The sequence below is a fragment of the Oncorhynchus tshawytscha genome, linkage group LG34 (assembly GCF_018296145.1).
Source record: "Oncorhynchus tshawytscha isolate Ot180627B linkage group LG34, Otsh_v2.0, whole genome shotgun sequence".
Lineage (NCBI taxonomy): Eukaryota > Metazoa > Chordata > Actinopteri > Salmoniformes > Salmonidae > Oncorhynchus > Oncorhynchus tshawytscha.
The window spans coordinates 2935855-2952382 of NC_056462.1; the positions used below are offsets into that span (position 1 = coordinate 2935855).

Genomic DNA, 16528 nt, shown 5'->3' on the forward strand with positions numbered 1-16528 from the left:
TTTTTTGCTCTGACATACACTGTCAACTGTGGGACCTTATATAGACAGGTGTGTGCCTTTCCAAATCATGTCCAACAATTGAATTTACCACAAGTAGACTCGAATCAAGTTGTGGAAGCATCTCAAGGATGATCAATGGAAACAGGATGCACCTGAGCGCAATTTCGAATCTCAAGTGTCTGAATACTTATATAAATAAGATATTTCTGTTTTTATATTTAATCAATTGCAAAAAATTCTACAAACCTGTTTTCGCTTTGTCATTATGGGGTATTGTGTGTAGATTGCTGAGGATTTTAAATTTTTTTAATCCATTTTAGAATAAGGCTGTAATATAACAAAATGTGAAAAGAATGGGTTTGAATACTTTCCGAAGGCACTGTACACCATATTCAAATGAGGCACTATAAACTGTACAGCTGCATAAGTTACCATTACATGTGTGAATAAGTGTGTATAATCACTGCATATAATAACATTGGTTCGATCACAAATCATACATCTTATCATTATTATTATGGCATCTGCATTATTATGTAATTATGCAGCATCAGCCCCATTGGTTCAGCCAGGAGTTTGGCACATTTCTCAGCTGGAGGGGTACAATGCATATAGAACATCCTTTCAATCATTAGTGGAATATTAATCAGCAATAATGAGGGAGACTGAATTCTACAAGAAGAGAAGAAGCAGATATTGTAGATGGTTTCAATTTATTACTGGGAGGGTGAGAGAGTGCGAGAGCAAGAGAGAGATTCTGAGCTTCTATAAAGCCCTGGTTTTAAGCCCGGCCCCTTTTAAATATGGAAATGTTTCAAACACTGAGAAAAATCGAGCAAGAGAGAGAGAGAGAGAGAGAGAGAGAGAGAGAGAGAGAGAGAGAGAGAGAGAGAGAGAGAGAGAGAGAGAGAGAGAGAGAGTGGGGCCAGTCTGAATTGTGAGTGGCTTACGACACTCAGTGAACAGACGGTGCCTCTGCATGCTCTGCCAGTACACTAGTCTGCTGCAAGCGAGGGATCGAAGTGAAGAGTGCTCTGCCTCTCCTCTCCATCCCTGTCACACACCGCCTCTGCCTCCCTACTAGCAGCCTCCTCAGCCTCTCAGTCTTCCAGCCTCCACCAGCAAACTCCCTCCAGCCGACCAGGGAAAAACACCACTAACAACACAAGTGGATATGAACAGAACCCAAAAGACAGGAGGACGCAGGAGTCAAGGGGCTTCTCACAGGAGATAAGAGGGGATCTAAAAGAAGGATACTAAAAAGAAAGTAGAAAAAAACTAAGGGGAGAACAGAGAGAGAGAAGAGAATGAGAGAGACCCTGGCATTACCCATCCTTATCCTTCCAATACATATTTTCTGAAGCGCACCGGTCGGTCACTAAAATAATAATGACAGAGTTGACTGGATTTAAGCCGTGCAGGTCAGCGATCGCTTCAAGTGACGGACGGTAATTTGTGTTGACAGATCTGCCCCCAGTCTTTATCGAGAGAGAGTTTTGAGTTAGTCTTTTCCTCTCCTTTCTTGGTTGGCTTGGTTTTTCCTCTGTTCTCCTCTTCGGATCATCGCAGCAGTAGTGACTGCAGAGGAGCAGGAGGGAGAGAGCGAGCGAGAGAGAGAGAGCGAGGAGGCACGGCACTCATGCATGCAGCCGAGCAGGAAACTTGCACTTCCTAACCAGCATCCACTTGGATTCCTTGGGTCTTTTCTGGCTTCTTTCACACGAGGAGAACTAAGACATTGTAAGCCTGCCAGGATCTGGTATTCTGGCTGAAAAGGACGAGAAGGGGGGGGGGCAAATTTGTACCACACTGGGGTCCTTTTTTAGATTCACACATAATTAGTGTGGGCACAAAGGAAGTCGCTGAATAGGGGATGTCCGTCTCTGGATAGGGGTGAGTAGGATTCCTTTCATACGTGATCGCTCGGTGAAGAAAGCATTTTTTACCCGCTTCGGCTCTCATCTTGCCCCCCTGATATCTAACATGAGCAAAGTGACTTGCCCTTTATCCCTCTCCCCTGTTCTTTTCTTTTTATCCACCACACTGGATTCCTCTTCCTTTCTATAAGTAAATACCTTGGGGGAAAAAAACACACACGCACAACACAATTCACTACAAGAAAGGGAATACAAAAAAAATACAAGAGCTGGTTTCCTGCCGGGGAGAGATTACACATTACGATGTGAACCATGACAGAATAATACCGGAACGATTCCAATGGACATTTTCTCTGCGGATCTATCCGAGGATTTTCAGGCTGATGGATTTCCTTCTAATAGGCTTGTACCTAAAGTGGCCCCTGAGGAAGCCCCCTGGGTTGATACTGTTGCTGTGGTGCTCGCTGGGCATCATGCTCAAAATGGTCCCATCGGTGGAGGGCGTCTGTCCCCGTCTATGCCGCTGCGACAGCAAGCTGCTCTACTGCGAGGGGCTCAATCTCACCGACGTTCCACGCAACCTGAGCAGCGCACTGGGCCTGTCCATGCGCGAGAACAACCTGACGGAGCTGCGCGAGGGCCACTTCGCTGGCCTGTCGCAGCTCACCTGGCTCTACTTGGATCATAACAACATCGACGTGGTGGAGGAGGGCACCTTCGACAGGCTGCGCCGGGTCAAGGAGCTCGACCTGAGCACCAACCATATCGAGAGCCTGCCCAACGGCACCTTCAGGCCCCTCCCCAACCTGCGCATCCTGGACCTATCGTACAACAGGCTGCAGGCGCTGGAGCCCGACCTGTTCCACGGCCTGAGAAAGCTAACCAATTTGCATTTGCGCTACAACGCCCTCAAGTTTGTCCCAGTGAGGATCTTCCAGGACTGCCGGAGCATGCAGTTCCTGGACCTGGGCTACAACCAGCTTCAGAGCCTGGCACGGAACTCCTTCGCTGGGCTCTTCAAGCTCACCGAGCTGCACCTGGAGCACAACGAGCTGGTCAAAGTCAACCTGGCCCACTTCCCACGCCTCATCTCGCTGCGCACGCTCTACATGCGCAACAACCGGGCTACCGTTGTGGTCAGCACCCTGGACTGGACCTGGCCCTTCCTGGAGAAGATTGACCTGTCGGCCAATGAGATCGCATACATCGAGCCACATGTCTTCGAGAGCGTGCCCAACCTCAAGGCCCTCATGCTGGACGCCAACCGGCTGACGGCCGTGGAGCAGCGCATCCTGGATTCATGGTCATCCCTGGGCAGCATCACTTTGGCAGGCAATGAGTGGGAATGCAGCCGCAACGTGTGCGCCCTGGCCCAGTGGCTGAGCGCCTTCCGGGGCCAGCGGGACAGCCAGCTACTGTGTTCCAGCCCGGACGTGGCACAGGGCGAGGACGTACTGGACGCCGTATACGCCTTCCAGCTGTGCGAGGACGGCATCGACCAGGCCACCACGACTATGGGATGGTACCCCGGCTACACCACCAAGGACCAGGTCCGGGGAGGCCCCACGGCCAACCCCTATGATCCCCCAGCCGCCGAGGGCGGCGCAGTGGTCACCAATTCCTTCACCGTGACCGTGGCTAACCTCGACGACATAGACAGCACCATGCAGATCCACAAGGTGGTGACGGGCACCATGGCGCTCATCTTCTCCTTCCTCATTGTGGTGCTGATGCTCTACGTGACCTGGAAGTGTTTCCCGGCGGGCGTGCGGCAGGTGCGCCAGTGTTTCAGCAGCCATCGGCGCAAGCAGAAGCAGAAGCAGAGCATGCAGCAGATGGCCACCATGTCCACGCCGGAGTACTACGTCGACTACAAGCCCAACCACATCGAGGGGGCCCTGGTCATCATCAACGAGTACGGCTCCTGCACCTGCCAGCAGCAGCCCTCTCGGGAGTGTGAGGTCTGATCCGACCCTTTGTGTGTGTGTGTGTGTGTGTGTGGATATGTGTGTGTTTACGTGTGTTTGTGTGGATAATATGGACAACCACGGAGACCCTTTTTGGATATATGGGATATATTGGGTGGGTTGGGGTTGTATAAGTGAGGTTTGAACCAGGGAACCTGCTATGGACACTATTTACACTGTGTCACACTGTGCTGCTCGCCCCCCTACTGTGGAGGAGAAAGGGGGAGGACTGACTGAGACCGTGGATTAATTGCTGTGGATCTGAAGGGCCTCTATGGACACTATGGAGACCAGACTCTATTGTGCCTGTTGACTTGACGCACAGAATCACCAGAGATGGAATATTATGTTGACTTTATACAGAAACTCCAGAGAGGATTACTATGTTTGTAGGCACCAATGGTTTCATCTTCCTCTTCTTCTTCTTCTTCTTCTTCTTCTTCTTCTTCTCTACACCAGGAGTGGATATTATTTCAGCTTTAAATGAGTCTTTCTTACATCAGGATATTCTGCTATTGTCTAAAGACCAACTGGGGACATACTGGCCAGCCATAAACACACCATTTTTATTGTGGTAATACAACAACAACAAAAAAATACAACAATAATGCAAAGTTGGATTATAAAAAAAATAAAATAAAGATGATCAATTCTGTGTAAAATATGTTAAAAAAGCAAGAGTGGGAAAAAAAGATGCTAGATGCTATCCTATTTCTTTTGTAAACTACAACAACAAAAATACCATGTTTAAATAAATGAATTGCTATTCACAGTAAAGCCCTTGTGTTGTAAGGAACCGTTGGGGAGAGGGGTGGGTTATGAAAAGAGATGCAGTGCTCGCGCTGGCGGTAGGAAGAGAGAGAGCATTTGTCTGGCGTGCCTACTGCAGTATGTCTAGTTGGGCCAAAAGACAAAGGGCCAGAGGGGCAACCTACCCGCACTTCATCTCAAATGTTAAATCCTCTCCAATAGGAATATCAGATCTTTTCTTGATCCCCCATTCCCTATTTGTGAGTGAGGGGGCATTCAATGTGCTGGCTCGCTATAGATGTTGTGGTTGCTTCCCATCGAATCCCCCCCCGCCTTCCCACTTCCCCTCCTCTCCTCTATCCTTTCCAGATTAAAATTGATCTGACACTAATCAGGTGGCGTATTTTCACATGATCAAATGTGTGTGTTGTCCAAAACATCCACACAGACGACACAGGCAGAAGCAGAGCGAGATCATCATCATGGTCTGAGAGGTCTTAAAAGCTCTGCTTTTCCTCCTTCACTGCTGCCTGGCTGTCATTGCTAGAGCGATGCCTTCCTTTCACCGCGTGGGACACATCAAAAGGATGAAGAAAACGCCTAGCACCGACACTATTCAAATCAAAACTCATTCTAAAACAGAGAGAGAAAAAAAGTTCAAAAATACAGAACAAATATTCTAAAATATCTTTCTTAAAGAGACACCAGTAACACACATGCCCGGGGGCCGATGGATTTCCTGACTATGTTCTGCGTATAATGTTGAAACATTTGTTCTTTCAATACAAGGCTATTCTGGGGGTATTTTTTCTCTCTGTTTGTTCCTCATTTGTGTGAGTGAGAGATGCGTCGACAGAGGGGTTTGGTGTCTTGCACCAGTCGACAATCGACATGTAGGTGCTGCTATAGGGGGGATGAGTGATAGCTGAGGAAAGGAGTGATTGCGGAGGCGGCAGAAAGAAGGTGAAGGCTGCTCTCTAGTGTCCTAACATCACCAGGAAAGGAAGGAAGGAGGGAGAGAGGGAAGGAAGGAAGGAAGGAAAGAGGGAGGGAAAAAATACACTAGACTCAGAGCTTCTGCACAGTGTCACATTATGATTGCATGCATACATGTGGTGTGTGTATATTCAAGAGTGTGTGATTGTATGAGTTGGAATGTAATAATGCTGTGTGTGTGACTGCAATCAGTAAATACAGCCTACTGTGTCAGTGTGTGTTTCTATATTGATATGATGGCACTGTGCACATGCTGTTGTTGTAGCTAAAGAGACAGAAAAAGCGAGAGTAGTGTCTGCGTGGGTGTGTGTGTGTGTGTGTGTGTGTGTGTGTGTGTGTGAGTGAGTGTGGGGGGGCTATTCTATCATTGTGGGGATCTAAAATCCCCAAAAGTCCCCACAAGGACAGTAAAACAAAGACAATTATCTCTTAAAGTGAAAGGCGAGGCCAGGTTTAAGATTACAATTAGGGTGAGGGTTAGAGTGTGTGTGTGTGTGTGTGTGTGTAGAGGTAGTACACTGTGTTCCTAGGCAGAATGCAGCAGCAGCAGCAACATCACGTCTCCATCATTCCACAATCACAATCACTCAGCATCGGGACAAATAGGCTGTTATCATCATGGGGTTGTTCAGCCATAGTGTGTGTGTGTGTGTGTGTGTGTGTGTGTGGACGTGAAGTTCCCACAAGAACAGTAAACTAACCATGCTATATCTAGGGGGTGTAGGGTTAAGGTTAGAATTAGGGTTAGGATCTAGGGTTAGGGTTAATGTTAGCTTTTAGGATTAAGGTTAGGGTTAGTTTTAGGATTAGAATTAGGATTATGGTTATGAGCTAGGGTTAGGGTTACGGTTAATGTTGGCTTTTAGGATTAAGGTTCAGGTTAGGGTTAGGGGCTAGTATTAGGGTTAGTGTTAGGTTTTAGGGTTAATGCTAGGTTTTGGGGTTAAGGTTAGGGTTAGATTTCGGGTCAGGGAAAATGGGATTTTGAATGGGACTGAAGTGTGTGTCCCGACAATGTTAGCTATGCAAGACTGAGTGTGTGTATGTCCTACTCAACATACATTTGTACAGTGGCAAAAATAGGCAGATCTATATATTTGTTAGTGTGTGTGTGTGTGTGTGTGCGCGTGTGTGTGTGTGTGTGTGTGCATGTGTGTGTTGTTGAAGTGATGTTGCAGAGTTGCAGAGTAGCGTGACACAAAAACCTAATAACATGCTGTATCTACCGGGAGGACAAATGATGATGTCTCTGACATGAAATCAAATAATCACTGCATCCCAACCACCTGCCTTGACGCAAACAGACAGATACATTCAAACTAACCAACGAAATACAACATATGTAACGCTGTCGATGTTCCTTATGCTTATCGTGATACCTTCACTTTAATATAAATGTATAGTTGCTTGTGCCTTATGAGGGGTGCAGAGCTGGGATATTCTCAAACGCTAACTAGAAAGGTTCTCAGATTTTTTTTCCACTCAGCCTTTTCTATAGGCTGTACAAGCCTCTACTATTGTACTAAAGCCTGAACTGTAGCCTGTCTACAGATGCAGTATCTTCATTTGAGCCACTTTGCTACAGCAAGAAAACAATCCTGCAGCAACAGGAAATGTGATTACATTTTATTACATTTAATTACATTTTTTAAAACCTCAAATCCACTACAGGTTTTGCATTTCCTGCATTGCAGGAAAGTTCTCCTGCAACGAGGTGATCAAATTAAGATACTACATCTGTAGGCCCCATGGGTGAATGGTTGCTGTTAAACAATATCATGTACACTAAACTCTTGTGTATACAGTGCCATGCGTAAACTGTACTGTACCATCCTACATCTATTCTGATATCTAAAATACGAGGAGTTTCACAGAGTGGAACACTAGGCCAGGAGAAAATAACAAAAAAGCAACAAGACAGGAGCAATAACTCTAAAATGTGCAGTCTTTTTTTGTGTGTGTGGAGCCGCTCAAGAGAAAAACAACAACAACCGGCGACAACAGCAGCGGAATTTGCCATTTCAGATTCATGATCTACTTCGTATTCATGATATCTCCCGACCGGGCAGCCCACTTTGAAATCCAAAATGGCCGTGAATCATAACTAGGCATGACATCTGTATGCTAAGTAGGCTAGCCACCGACCGATACAGCCGAGCAGAGCAGGGCAAAGAGACACAGCATAGTGAGATGTGAGATGTGCAATATACCGACAGTCATTTGCTTATCATCTTATTCTCTTATATTCTGTCTGATTCATTTTCTTGCCTGATAGCCCCTCAAATCATACAAACTGCTGGGCCTATATTTAGGCTGCGTTGTCCTGATTTATTTGTATAAATATTCGATGATGCCTTGACGCACAGGCTACTGTTGGCACCTCCATTTTGAGTCAGTCTTTCTAACACACAATGGAGGGACAGGAGGTAGGGGGACAGGAGGTAGGGGGACAGGAGGTGGGGGGGACAGGAGGTAGGGAGGGACAGGAGGGTAGGGGGACAGGAGGTAGGGGGAGACAGGAGGTAGGAAGGGACAGGGAAAGAGTTGTTCTTAAGACTCCAGGATGCACCCACAGGCCTCTCTCTCTCTCACTCTCTCTCTCTCTCTATCTCTCTCAGTCTCTGTCTCTCTCAGTCTCTCTCAGTCTCTCTCTCTCTCTCTCTCTCAGTTTCTGTCTCTCTCTGTCTCTCACTCTCTCTCTCTCAGTCTCTGTCTCTCTCAGTCTCTGTCTCTCAGTCTCTCTCTGTCTCTCTCATTCTCTGTCTCTGTCTCTCTCTGTCACTCTCTGTCTTTCTATGTCACTCTCTGTCTCTGTCTCTCTCAGTCTCTCTAACTCTCTGTCTCTCTCACTCTCTGTCTCTGTCTCTTTCAGTCTCTCTCTCAGTTGTTCTTAAGACTCCAGGATGCACCCACAGGCCTCTCGCTCTATCACTCTCTCTCTCTCTCTCTCTATCTCTCTCAGTCTCTGTCTCTCTCAGTCTCTCTCAGTCTCTCTCTCTCTGTCTCTCTGTCTCTCTCAGTCTCTGTCTCTCTCTGTCTCTCACTCTCTCTCTCTGTCTCTGTCTCTCTCAGTCTCTCTCTGTCTCTCTCATTCTCTGTCTCTGTCTCTCTCTGTCACTCTCTGTCTTTCTATGTCACTCTCTGTCTCTGTCTCTCTCAGTCTCTCTAACTCTCTGTCTCTCTCACTCTCTGTCTCTTTCAGTCTCTCTCTCAGTCTTTCTCTCTCAGTCTCTCTCAGTTTCTGTCTCTCTCTCAAGGTCTCTCTCTCTCTCAGTCTCTCTCAGTCTCTCTCAGTCTCAGTCTCTCTCACTCTCTGTCTCTCACTCTCTGTCTCGCACTCTCTGTCTCGCACTCTCTGTCTCTCTCACTCTCTCTCACTCTCTTTCTCTCTCTCACTCTCTGTCTCTGTCTCTCTCTGTCTCTCTCACTCTCTGTCTCTCTCTCTGTCTCTCTCTGTCTCTCTCAGTGTCTGTCTCTCTCTCTCTCTCTCTCAGTCTCTGTCTCTTTCTCTCTCTCTCAGTCTCTCTCAGTCTCTGTCTCTCTCTCCCCCAGTCTCTCTCCCCCAGTCTCTCTCTCTCTCAGTCTCTCTCAGTCTCTCTCTCTCTCAGTCTCTCTCTCTCTCTCTCTGTCTCTCTCAGTCTCTGTCGCTCTCTCACTCTCTGTCTCTCTCACTATCTGGCTCTCTCTCGGTCTCTCGCTGTCTCTCTCTCTCTCAATCTCTGTCTCTCTCTGTCTCTGTATCTCTCACTCTCTGTCTCTGTCTCTGTCACTCTCAGTCTCTCACTCTCTGTCTCTCTCACTCTCTGTCTCTCTCAGTCTGTCTCTCTCTCTCTCTGTCTCTCTCTCTCCCAGTCTCTCTCAGTCTCAGTCTCTCTCACTCTCTGTCTCTCTCACTCTCTGTCTCTCTCTGTCTCTGTATCTCTCACTCTCTGTCTCTGTATCTCTCACTCTCTCCCAGTTTCTCTCAGTCTCTCTCTCTCTCAGTCTCTCCCAGTTTCTCTCAGTCTCTCTCTCTCAGTCTCTCCCAGTCTCTCTCTCAGTGTGTCTCTGTGTCTCTCTCTCAGTGTCTCTCTCAGTGTGTCTCTCTCTCTCTCTCTCTCTCTCTCTCTCTCTCTCTCTCTCTCTCTCTCTCTCTCTCACACACTGTTTGGAGGAACCTGCAGGTATTTGTTGATCGTCTCAGACAAAGGGTCATTGCCACCCAACAGGGTGTATCACTCTCCTATGACCTCCCGATATTAACAACCTGATGACACTGAGCAAAATCAATACAAACACAGATGACTGGTTTACCAAATGGACTCGCTTCCCTGATTACCTGATGATCCTCTGATTACCGATTACATACTCTTTGACATTTTTTTTTTGCATGTTCATGCTATGGCTATTGACTGTCTATGAAGGAAATAATAATGGTTTATTGATATGGCAGCTAATTAGCCATGGTGATGCAGGAGAAGAGACAGAAAGGGGCGGATTGGCCCGATTCCGCTCGCATCGTATCTGGGTTTGGGAGGGTTTTGATATTGTCTCTGTTTGAAATGGAAATCGTACGAAGAAGCGTGACAATGGTTTCTGTACGTCGGAGAGCACAGCTGTGTTGAGAAGCAGAGGAGACGTGTGGTGATTGGGTAATGCACTTGTTAACGGGTTTTGAAACTCCTGTCTCCAAGCTGTGTGTGTGTGTGTGTGTGTGTGTGTGTGTGTGTGTGTGTGTGTGTGTGTGTGTGTGTGTGTGTGTGTGTGTGTGTGTGTGTGTGCGTGTGTGCGTGTGTGTGTGCGACAGACTGCAGGATGTTACTATGTGTGAACAGGAATGACACGGGCCAACTCTAAAGGCTCCCCCACAACTCTCAGAGCAGACAGAGACCCAGCAGAGCTCAACACAAAGCACAGTACAGCTAACAGCTAGCGTAGATCACTTTAAACACAGCACAGCTAACAGCTAGCCTAGATCACTTTAAACACAGCAAAGCTAACAGCTAGCGTAGATCCCATTAAACACAGCACAGCTAACAGCTAGCCTAGATCACTTTAAACACAGCAAAGCTAACAGCTAGCATAGATCACGTTAAACACAGCACAGCTAACAGCTAGCATAGATCACTTTAAACACAGCACAGCTAACAGCTAGCGTAGATCACTTTAAACAAAGCACAGCTAACAGCTAGCGTAGATCCCATTAAACACAGCACAGCTAACAGCTAGCATAGATCACGTTAAACACAGCACAACTAACAGCTAGCGTAGATCACATTAAACAGAGCACAGCTAACAGCTAGCGTAGATCATGTTAAACACAGCACAGCACAGCTAACAGCTAGCATGATCATGTTAAACACAACACAGCTAACAGCTAGCATGATCACGTTAAACACAACACAGCTAACAGCTAGCGTAGATCACGTTAAACACAACACAGCGAACAGCTAGCGTAGATCACGTTAAACACAACACAGCTAGCATAGATCACGTTAAGCACAGCTAACAGCTAGCGTAGATCACGTTAAACACAGCACAGCTAACAGCTACCGTAGATCACGTTAAACACAGCACAGCTAACAGCTAGCATAGATCACGTTAAGCACAGCTAACAGCTAGCATAGATCACGTTAAACACAGCACAGCTAACAGCTACCGTAGATCACGTTAAGCACAGCTAACAGCTAGCGTAGATCACGTTAAACACAGCACAGCTAACAGCTAGCATAGATCACATTAAGGACAGCTAACAGCTAGCGTAGATCACGTTAAACACAACACAGCGAACAGCTAGCGTAGATCACGTTAAACACAACACAGCTAACAGCTAGCATAGATCACGTTAAGCACAGCTAACAGCTAGCGTAGATCACGTTAAACACAGCACAGCTAACAGCTACCGTAGATCACGTTAAACACAGCACAGCTAACAGCTAGCATAGATCACATTGAACACAGTGTGGTGGCTGTCACAACCCATCCGGCTAACACAGACCCATACATCACATGACATATCTGGAACAAACACACACACAACATCTTAAATGACAAGGTCAAGTAAATGTCATAGACAATACATCTGACTAACACCTTGAACGACAGGGTCACGCAAACGTCATAGACAACCCATCTGACTAACACCGCGCAACACCTTGAACGACAGGGTCACGCAAATGTCAGACAACCCATCTGACTAACACAGCGCAACACCTTGAACGACAGGGTCACGCAAATGTCATAGACAACCCATCTGACTAACACAGCGCAACACCTTGAACGACAGGGTCACGCAAATGTCATAGACAACCCATCTGACTAACACAGCGCAACACCTTGAACGACAGGGTCACGCAAATGTCATAGACAACCCATCTGACTAACACAGCGCAACACCTTCAACGACAGGGTCACGCAAATGTCATAGACAACCCATCTGACTAACACAGCGCAACGTCTTGAACGACAGGGTCATTCGTACAGTTCAGGGGCCATAGACATCTGGTAACACAAACCCCAACCAACAGGGTCACATCATAGGCCTTGTGTGGCTCATTGTGAACATTGTGTCTTACTTGCTGTGTAACATCTGTTGTGTTTTAATGGGTGATTCTGCTGTAAAGCAAATTCCCCCCTGAGAGATAATAACGTGTTCCACTACTATAACTACTCTAGTAGGAACGATACACAGGAGTATAATAACGTTCAGGGGAGGGGGGGGTGTCATAAATGTTGGCCCCAAACCATAGAAATATAATTGTCCTATGGAGACACTGAAAATGGCCGTCTGTCCACACACTATGGTATAATTGACCTAAATGGGAGTACCCACTCTACTCATTCTAAGTCTATGGTCCAAACACCGCTGACACAATGATGTGTGACTACTCAGTCAGGTCAGCAGTGGTCTTCTGTATTGTTTACATTGCGGGTTCAATCGACGTCTGAGTGAGGGATTATAAGGAAATCGTCACGGACTGTGCTGTAAAGGTGAGTGGTTATGTGGCATTTACAGAGACTTGGTCTGTTCTAAGCCAATCCCCATTCCTCCAGGAAATGGTTTACGTCATGTGATTAGGAGGGGGTAGTGGTTAGGGGAAGTGTCCGTCTGTGCATCCGTGTGTGTGTGTGTCAAGTCCACAGAAATAATGCTTCACGAATAATTCACTTACGGTAACTTTCTGTTGTTTCATTGGGGCCCTGCCGTGCATAATAAACGCCTCATACCTCCTCATATTCGGATAGGTGGCAAAATCACCAAGTGGCGGCAGGGTACAGTGTGTGGTGGTGCCGCTGATGAGTTACGATGACAACAGCGTGTGAGTCCATATTGAATTTTAAATGGTTTATCAGGATCAATTTTGGAATGATCATCATTGATTCTCACAGTGTTCTCATACACTTCTCATTGTCTTTCTCGTTACCATCAAGAACAAATAGAGTGTAACTTTACGCTATTTCACCCTCTGGGAAAAGTTATTCTATTCCATTCTATTCTCCGGCCACTTACTAACGCTGTACAGGTGTAGGATCTTAACATGAGCCAGTTTGCTACAACAGGAAAATAATCGTGCAGCAACAGGAAATGGGAATTATCATGTGGATTATAATGAATGGCCATTCTTTGTAGGGGTTGACACATTTTTCGTTAGGGCAAATCAGGTCTGACGTTATTAAGTGGAAATTCCGAACCTTGGAGGCCTTTTTAAACCTTGGATACACTAGAAGTTTGTGTGTCTACACTACAAGGGGCGGTTGAGTGAGAGTAGGCTAGCCACGACATGAAGGCGGTACTGCTCTGTTTTCATCAGATGAGAGAGCCAGAAAGGCAGTGTGTGTGTGTGTGTGGGTGTGCGTGTGTGTGTGTGTGGGTGTGCGTGCGTGTATGTGTTTGGGTGTGTGTGTGTGCGTGTGGGTGGGTGTGTGTGTGCGTGTGTGTGCGGGTGTGTGTGTGTGTGTGTGCGGGTGTGTGTGTGTGTGTGCGGGTGTGTGTGTGTGGGTGTGTGTGTGTGTGGGTGTGTGTGTGTGTGTGTGTGCGGGTGTGTGTGTGTGTGTGTGTGTGCGGGTGTGTGTGGGTGTGTGTGGGTGTGTGTGTGTGTGTGTGTGTGTGTGTGTGTGTGTGTGTGTGTGTGTGTGTGTGTGTGTGTGCGGGTGTGTGTGTGTGTGTGTGTGTGTGTGTGTGTGTGGGTGTGTGCGTGTGTGTGTGTGTGCAGGTGTGTGTGTGCGGGTGTGTGTGTGTGTGCGGGTGTGTGTGTGCGGGTGTGTGTGTTCATGCGTGCGTGTGTGCATGCGTGTGTGTGTGCGTGTGTGTGCGTGTGTGTGTGCGGGTGTGTGTGTGTGTGTGTGTGTGTGTGTGAGTGTGTGTGTGTGTGTGTGTGTGTGTGTGTGTGTGTGTATGTGTGTGTGTGTGTGTGTGTGCATGTGTGTGTGTGTGCGTGTGTGTGTGTGTGACAACATACCACTACACTACACTTGGTGTGTGACAACATAACCACTACACTACACTGTGTGTGTGTCAACATAACCACTACACTACACTGTGTGTGTAACAACATAACCACTACACTACACTGTGTGTGTGACAACATAACCACTACACTACACTGTGTGTGTGACAACATAACCACTACACTACACTGTGTGTGTGACAACATAACCACTACACTACACTGTGTGTGTGTCAACATAACCACTACACTACACTGTGTGTATGTACATAACCACTACACTACACTGTGTGTATGTACATAACCACTACACTACACTGTGTGTGTGACAACATAACCACTACACTACACTGTGTGTATGTACATAACCACTACACTACACTGTGTGTATGTACATAACCACTACACTACACTGTGTGTGTGACAACATAACCACTACACTACACTGTGTGTATGTATATAACCACTACACTACACTGTGTGTATGTACATAACCACTACACTACACTGTGTGTATGTACATAACCACTACACTACACTGTATGTATGTACATAACCACTACACTACACTGTGTGTATGTACATAACCACTACACTACACTGTGTGTGTGACAACATAACCACTACACTACACTGTGTGTATGTACATAACCACTACACTACACTGTGTGTATGTACATAACCACTACACTACACTGTGTGTATGTACATAACCACTACACTACACTGTGTGTGTGACAACATAACCACTACACTACACTGTGTGTATGTACATAACCACTACACTACACTGTGTGTATGTACATAACCACTACACTACACTGTGTGTATGTACATAACCACTACACTACACTGTGGGTATGTATATAACCACTACACTACACTGTGTGTATGTACATAACCACTACACTACACTGTATGTATGTACATAACCACTACACTACACTGTGTGTATGTACATAACCACTACACTACACTGTGTGTATGTACATAACCACTGCACTACACTGTGTGTATGTACATAACCACTACACTACACTGTGTGTATGTACATAACCACTACACTACACTGTGTGTATGTACATAACCACTACACTACACTGTGTGTATGTACATAACCACTACACTACACTGTATGTATGTATATAACCACTACACTACACTGTGTGTATGTACATAACCACTACACTACACTGTGTGTATGTACATAACCACTACACTACACTGTGTGTGTGACAACATAACCACTACACTACACTGTGTGTATGTACATAACCACTACACTACACTGTGTGTATGTACATAACCACTACACTACACTGTGTGTATGTACATAACCACTACACTACACTGTGTGTGTGACAACATAACCACTACACTACACTGTGTGTATGTACATAACCACTACACTACACTGTGTGTATGTACATAACCACTACACTACACTGTGTGTGTGACAACATAACCACTACACTACACTGTGTGTATGTACATAACCACTACACTACACTGTGTGTGTGACAACATAACCACTACACTACACTGTATGTATGTACATAACCACTACACTACACTGTGTGTATGTACATAACCACTACACTACACTGTGTGTATACTATTGCTAACATCCAGCGGTGCATAAAACATGATGATAGAATAGCTGGGTCAGAGCCAGCGAGCTAAAACATGATGATAGAATAACTGGGTCAGAGCCAGCGAGCTAAAACATGATGATAGAATAGCTGGGTCAGAGCCAGCGAGCTAAAACATGATGATAGAATAACTGGGTCAGAGCCAGCGAGCTAAAACATGATGATAGAATAACTGGGTCAGAGCCAGCGAGCTAAAACATGATGATAGAATAGCTGGGTCAGAGCCAGCGAGCTAAAACATGATGATAGAATAACTGGGTCAGAGCCAGCGAGCTAAAACATGATGATAGAATAGCTGGGTCAGAGCCAGCGAGCTAAAACATGGCAACAGCTGGGCCTGCATCTGTGGGGGTCTACAGTCCGTAGAGTCACTTATAAACTGGGATTACAATACATACTGTTTTATCAGAGATGGGGCAGAGAGCTATTATGACAAGTGTTTTGGTCATAGAGAGAGATATTATCTCTAAGGTTCGGCTGGAGTACTCTAAGCTTTATCCGGGGTTGCCCGGAAGCTTCATGTTGGATCCATACTACAGATGGACATGGATATGATTGAATGAGGGTCAAGCCGAGTTCAAATCCTGTTGTTTTGATGTGAGTTGTTTTCAGATATCCATACCCTGGACGGAGGAAAACAACAAAAAGTTCATTCTGGCATGTCGAGCATTGAGGTTGAATTCAGACAGCTTATTTGTTTTAATCTATTTTTGTTCAACATAGTGTTAAATGTGCCGACACAGCAATCGTGGTAAACATGTATTTGTTAAGGGTTTAACTTCACTTCAGTGTCTTGTCCATGTTGAATATTTTAAGATGAAGGCTACTGGTGGAAGTGGTAAATTAGGCCCCCGGAGACA

General features: G+C 46.1%; 2 protein-coding genes across 2 annotated transcripts in view; one reads left to right on the top strand and one right to left on the bottom strand.

The window, feature by feature from the left end:
* Nucleotides 1–16528, bottom strand: part of ctnna2 (catenin (cadherin-associated protein), alpha 2) — a 677857-nt gene that overhangs the window by 200925 nt on the left and 460404 nt on the right. The window lies entirely within an intron of this gene.
* LOC112231711 (leucine-rich repeat transmembrane neuronal protein 1) lies at nt 937–4621 on the top strand. The gene has a single exon (XM_024398436.2). It carries the CDS (start codon nt 2261–2263, stop codon nt 3842–3844), a length of 1584 nt encoding a protein of 527 aa, XP_024254204.2. The 5' UTR covers nt 937–2260; the 3' UTR covers nt 3845–4621.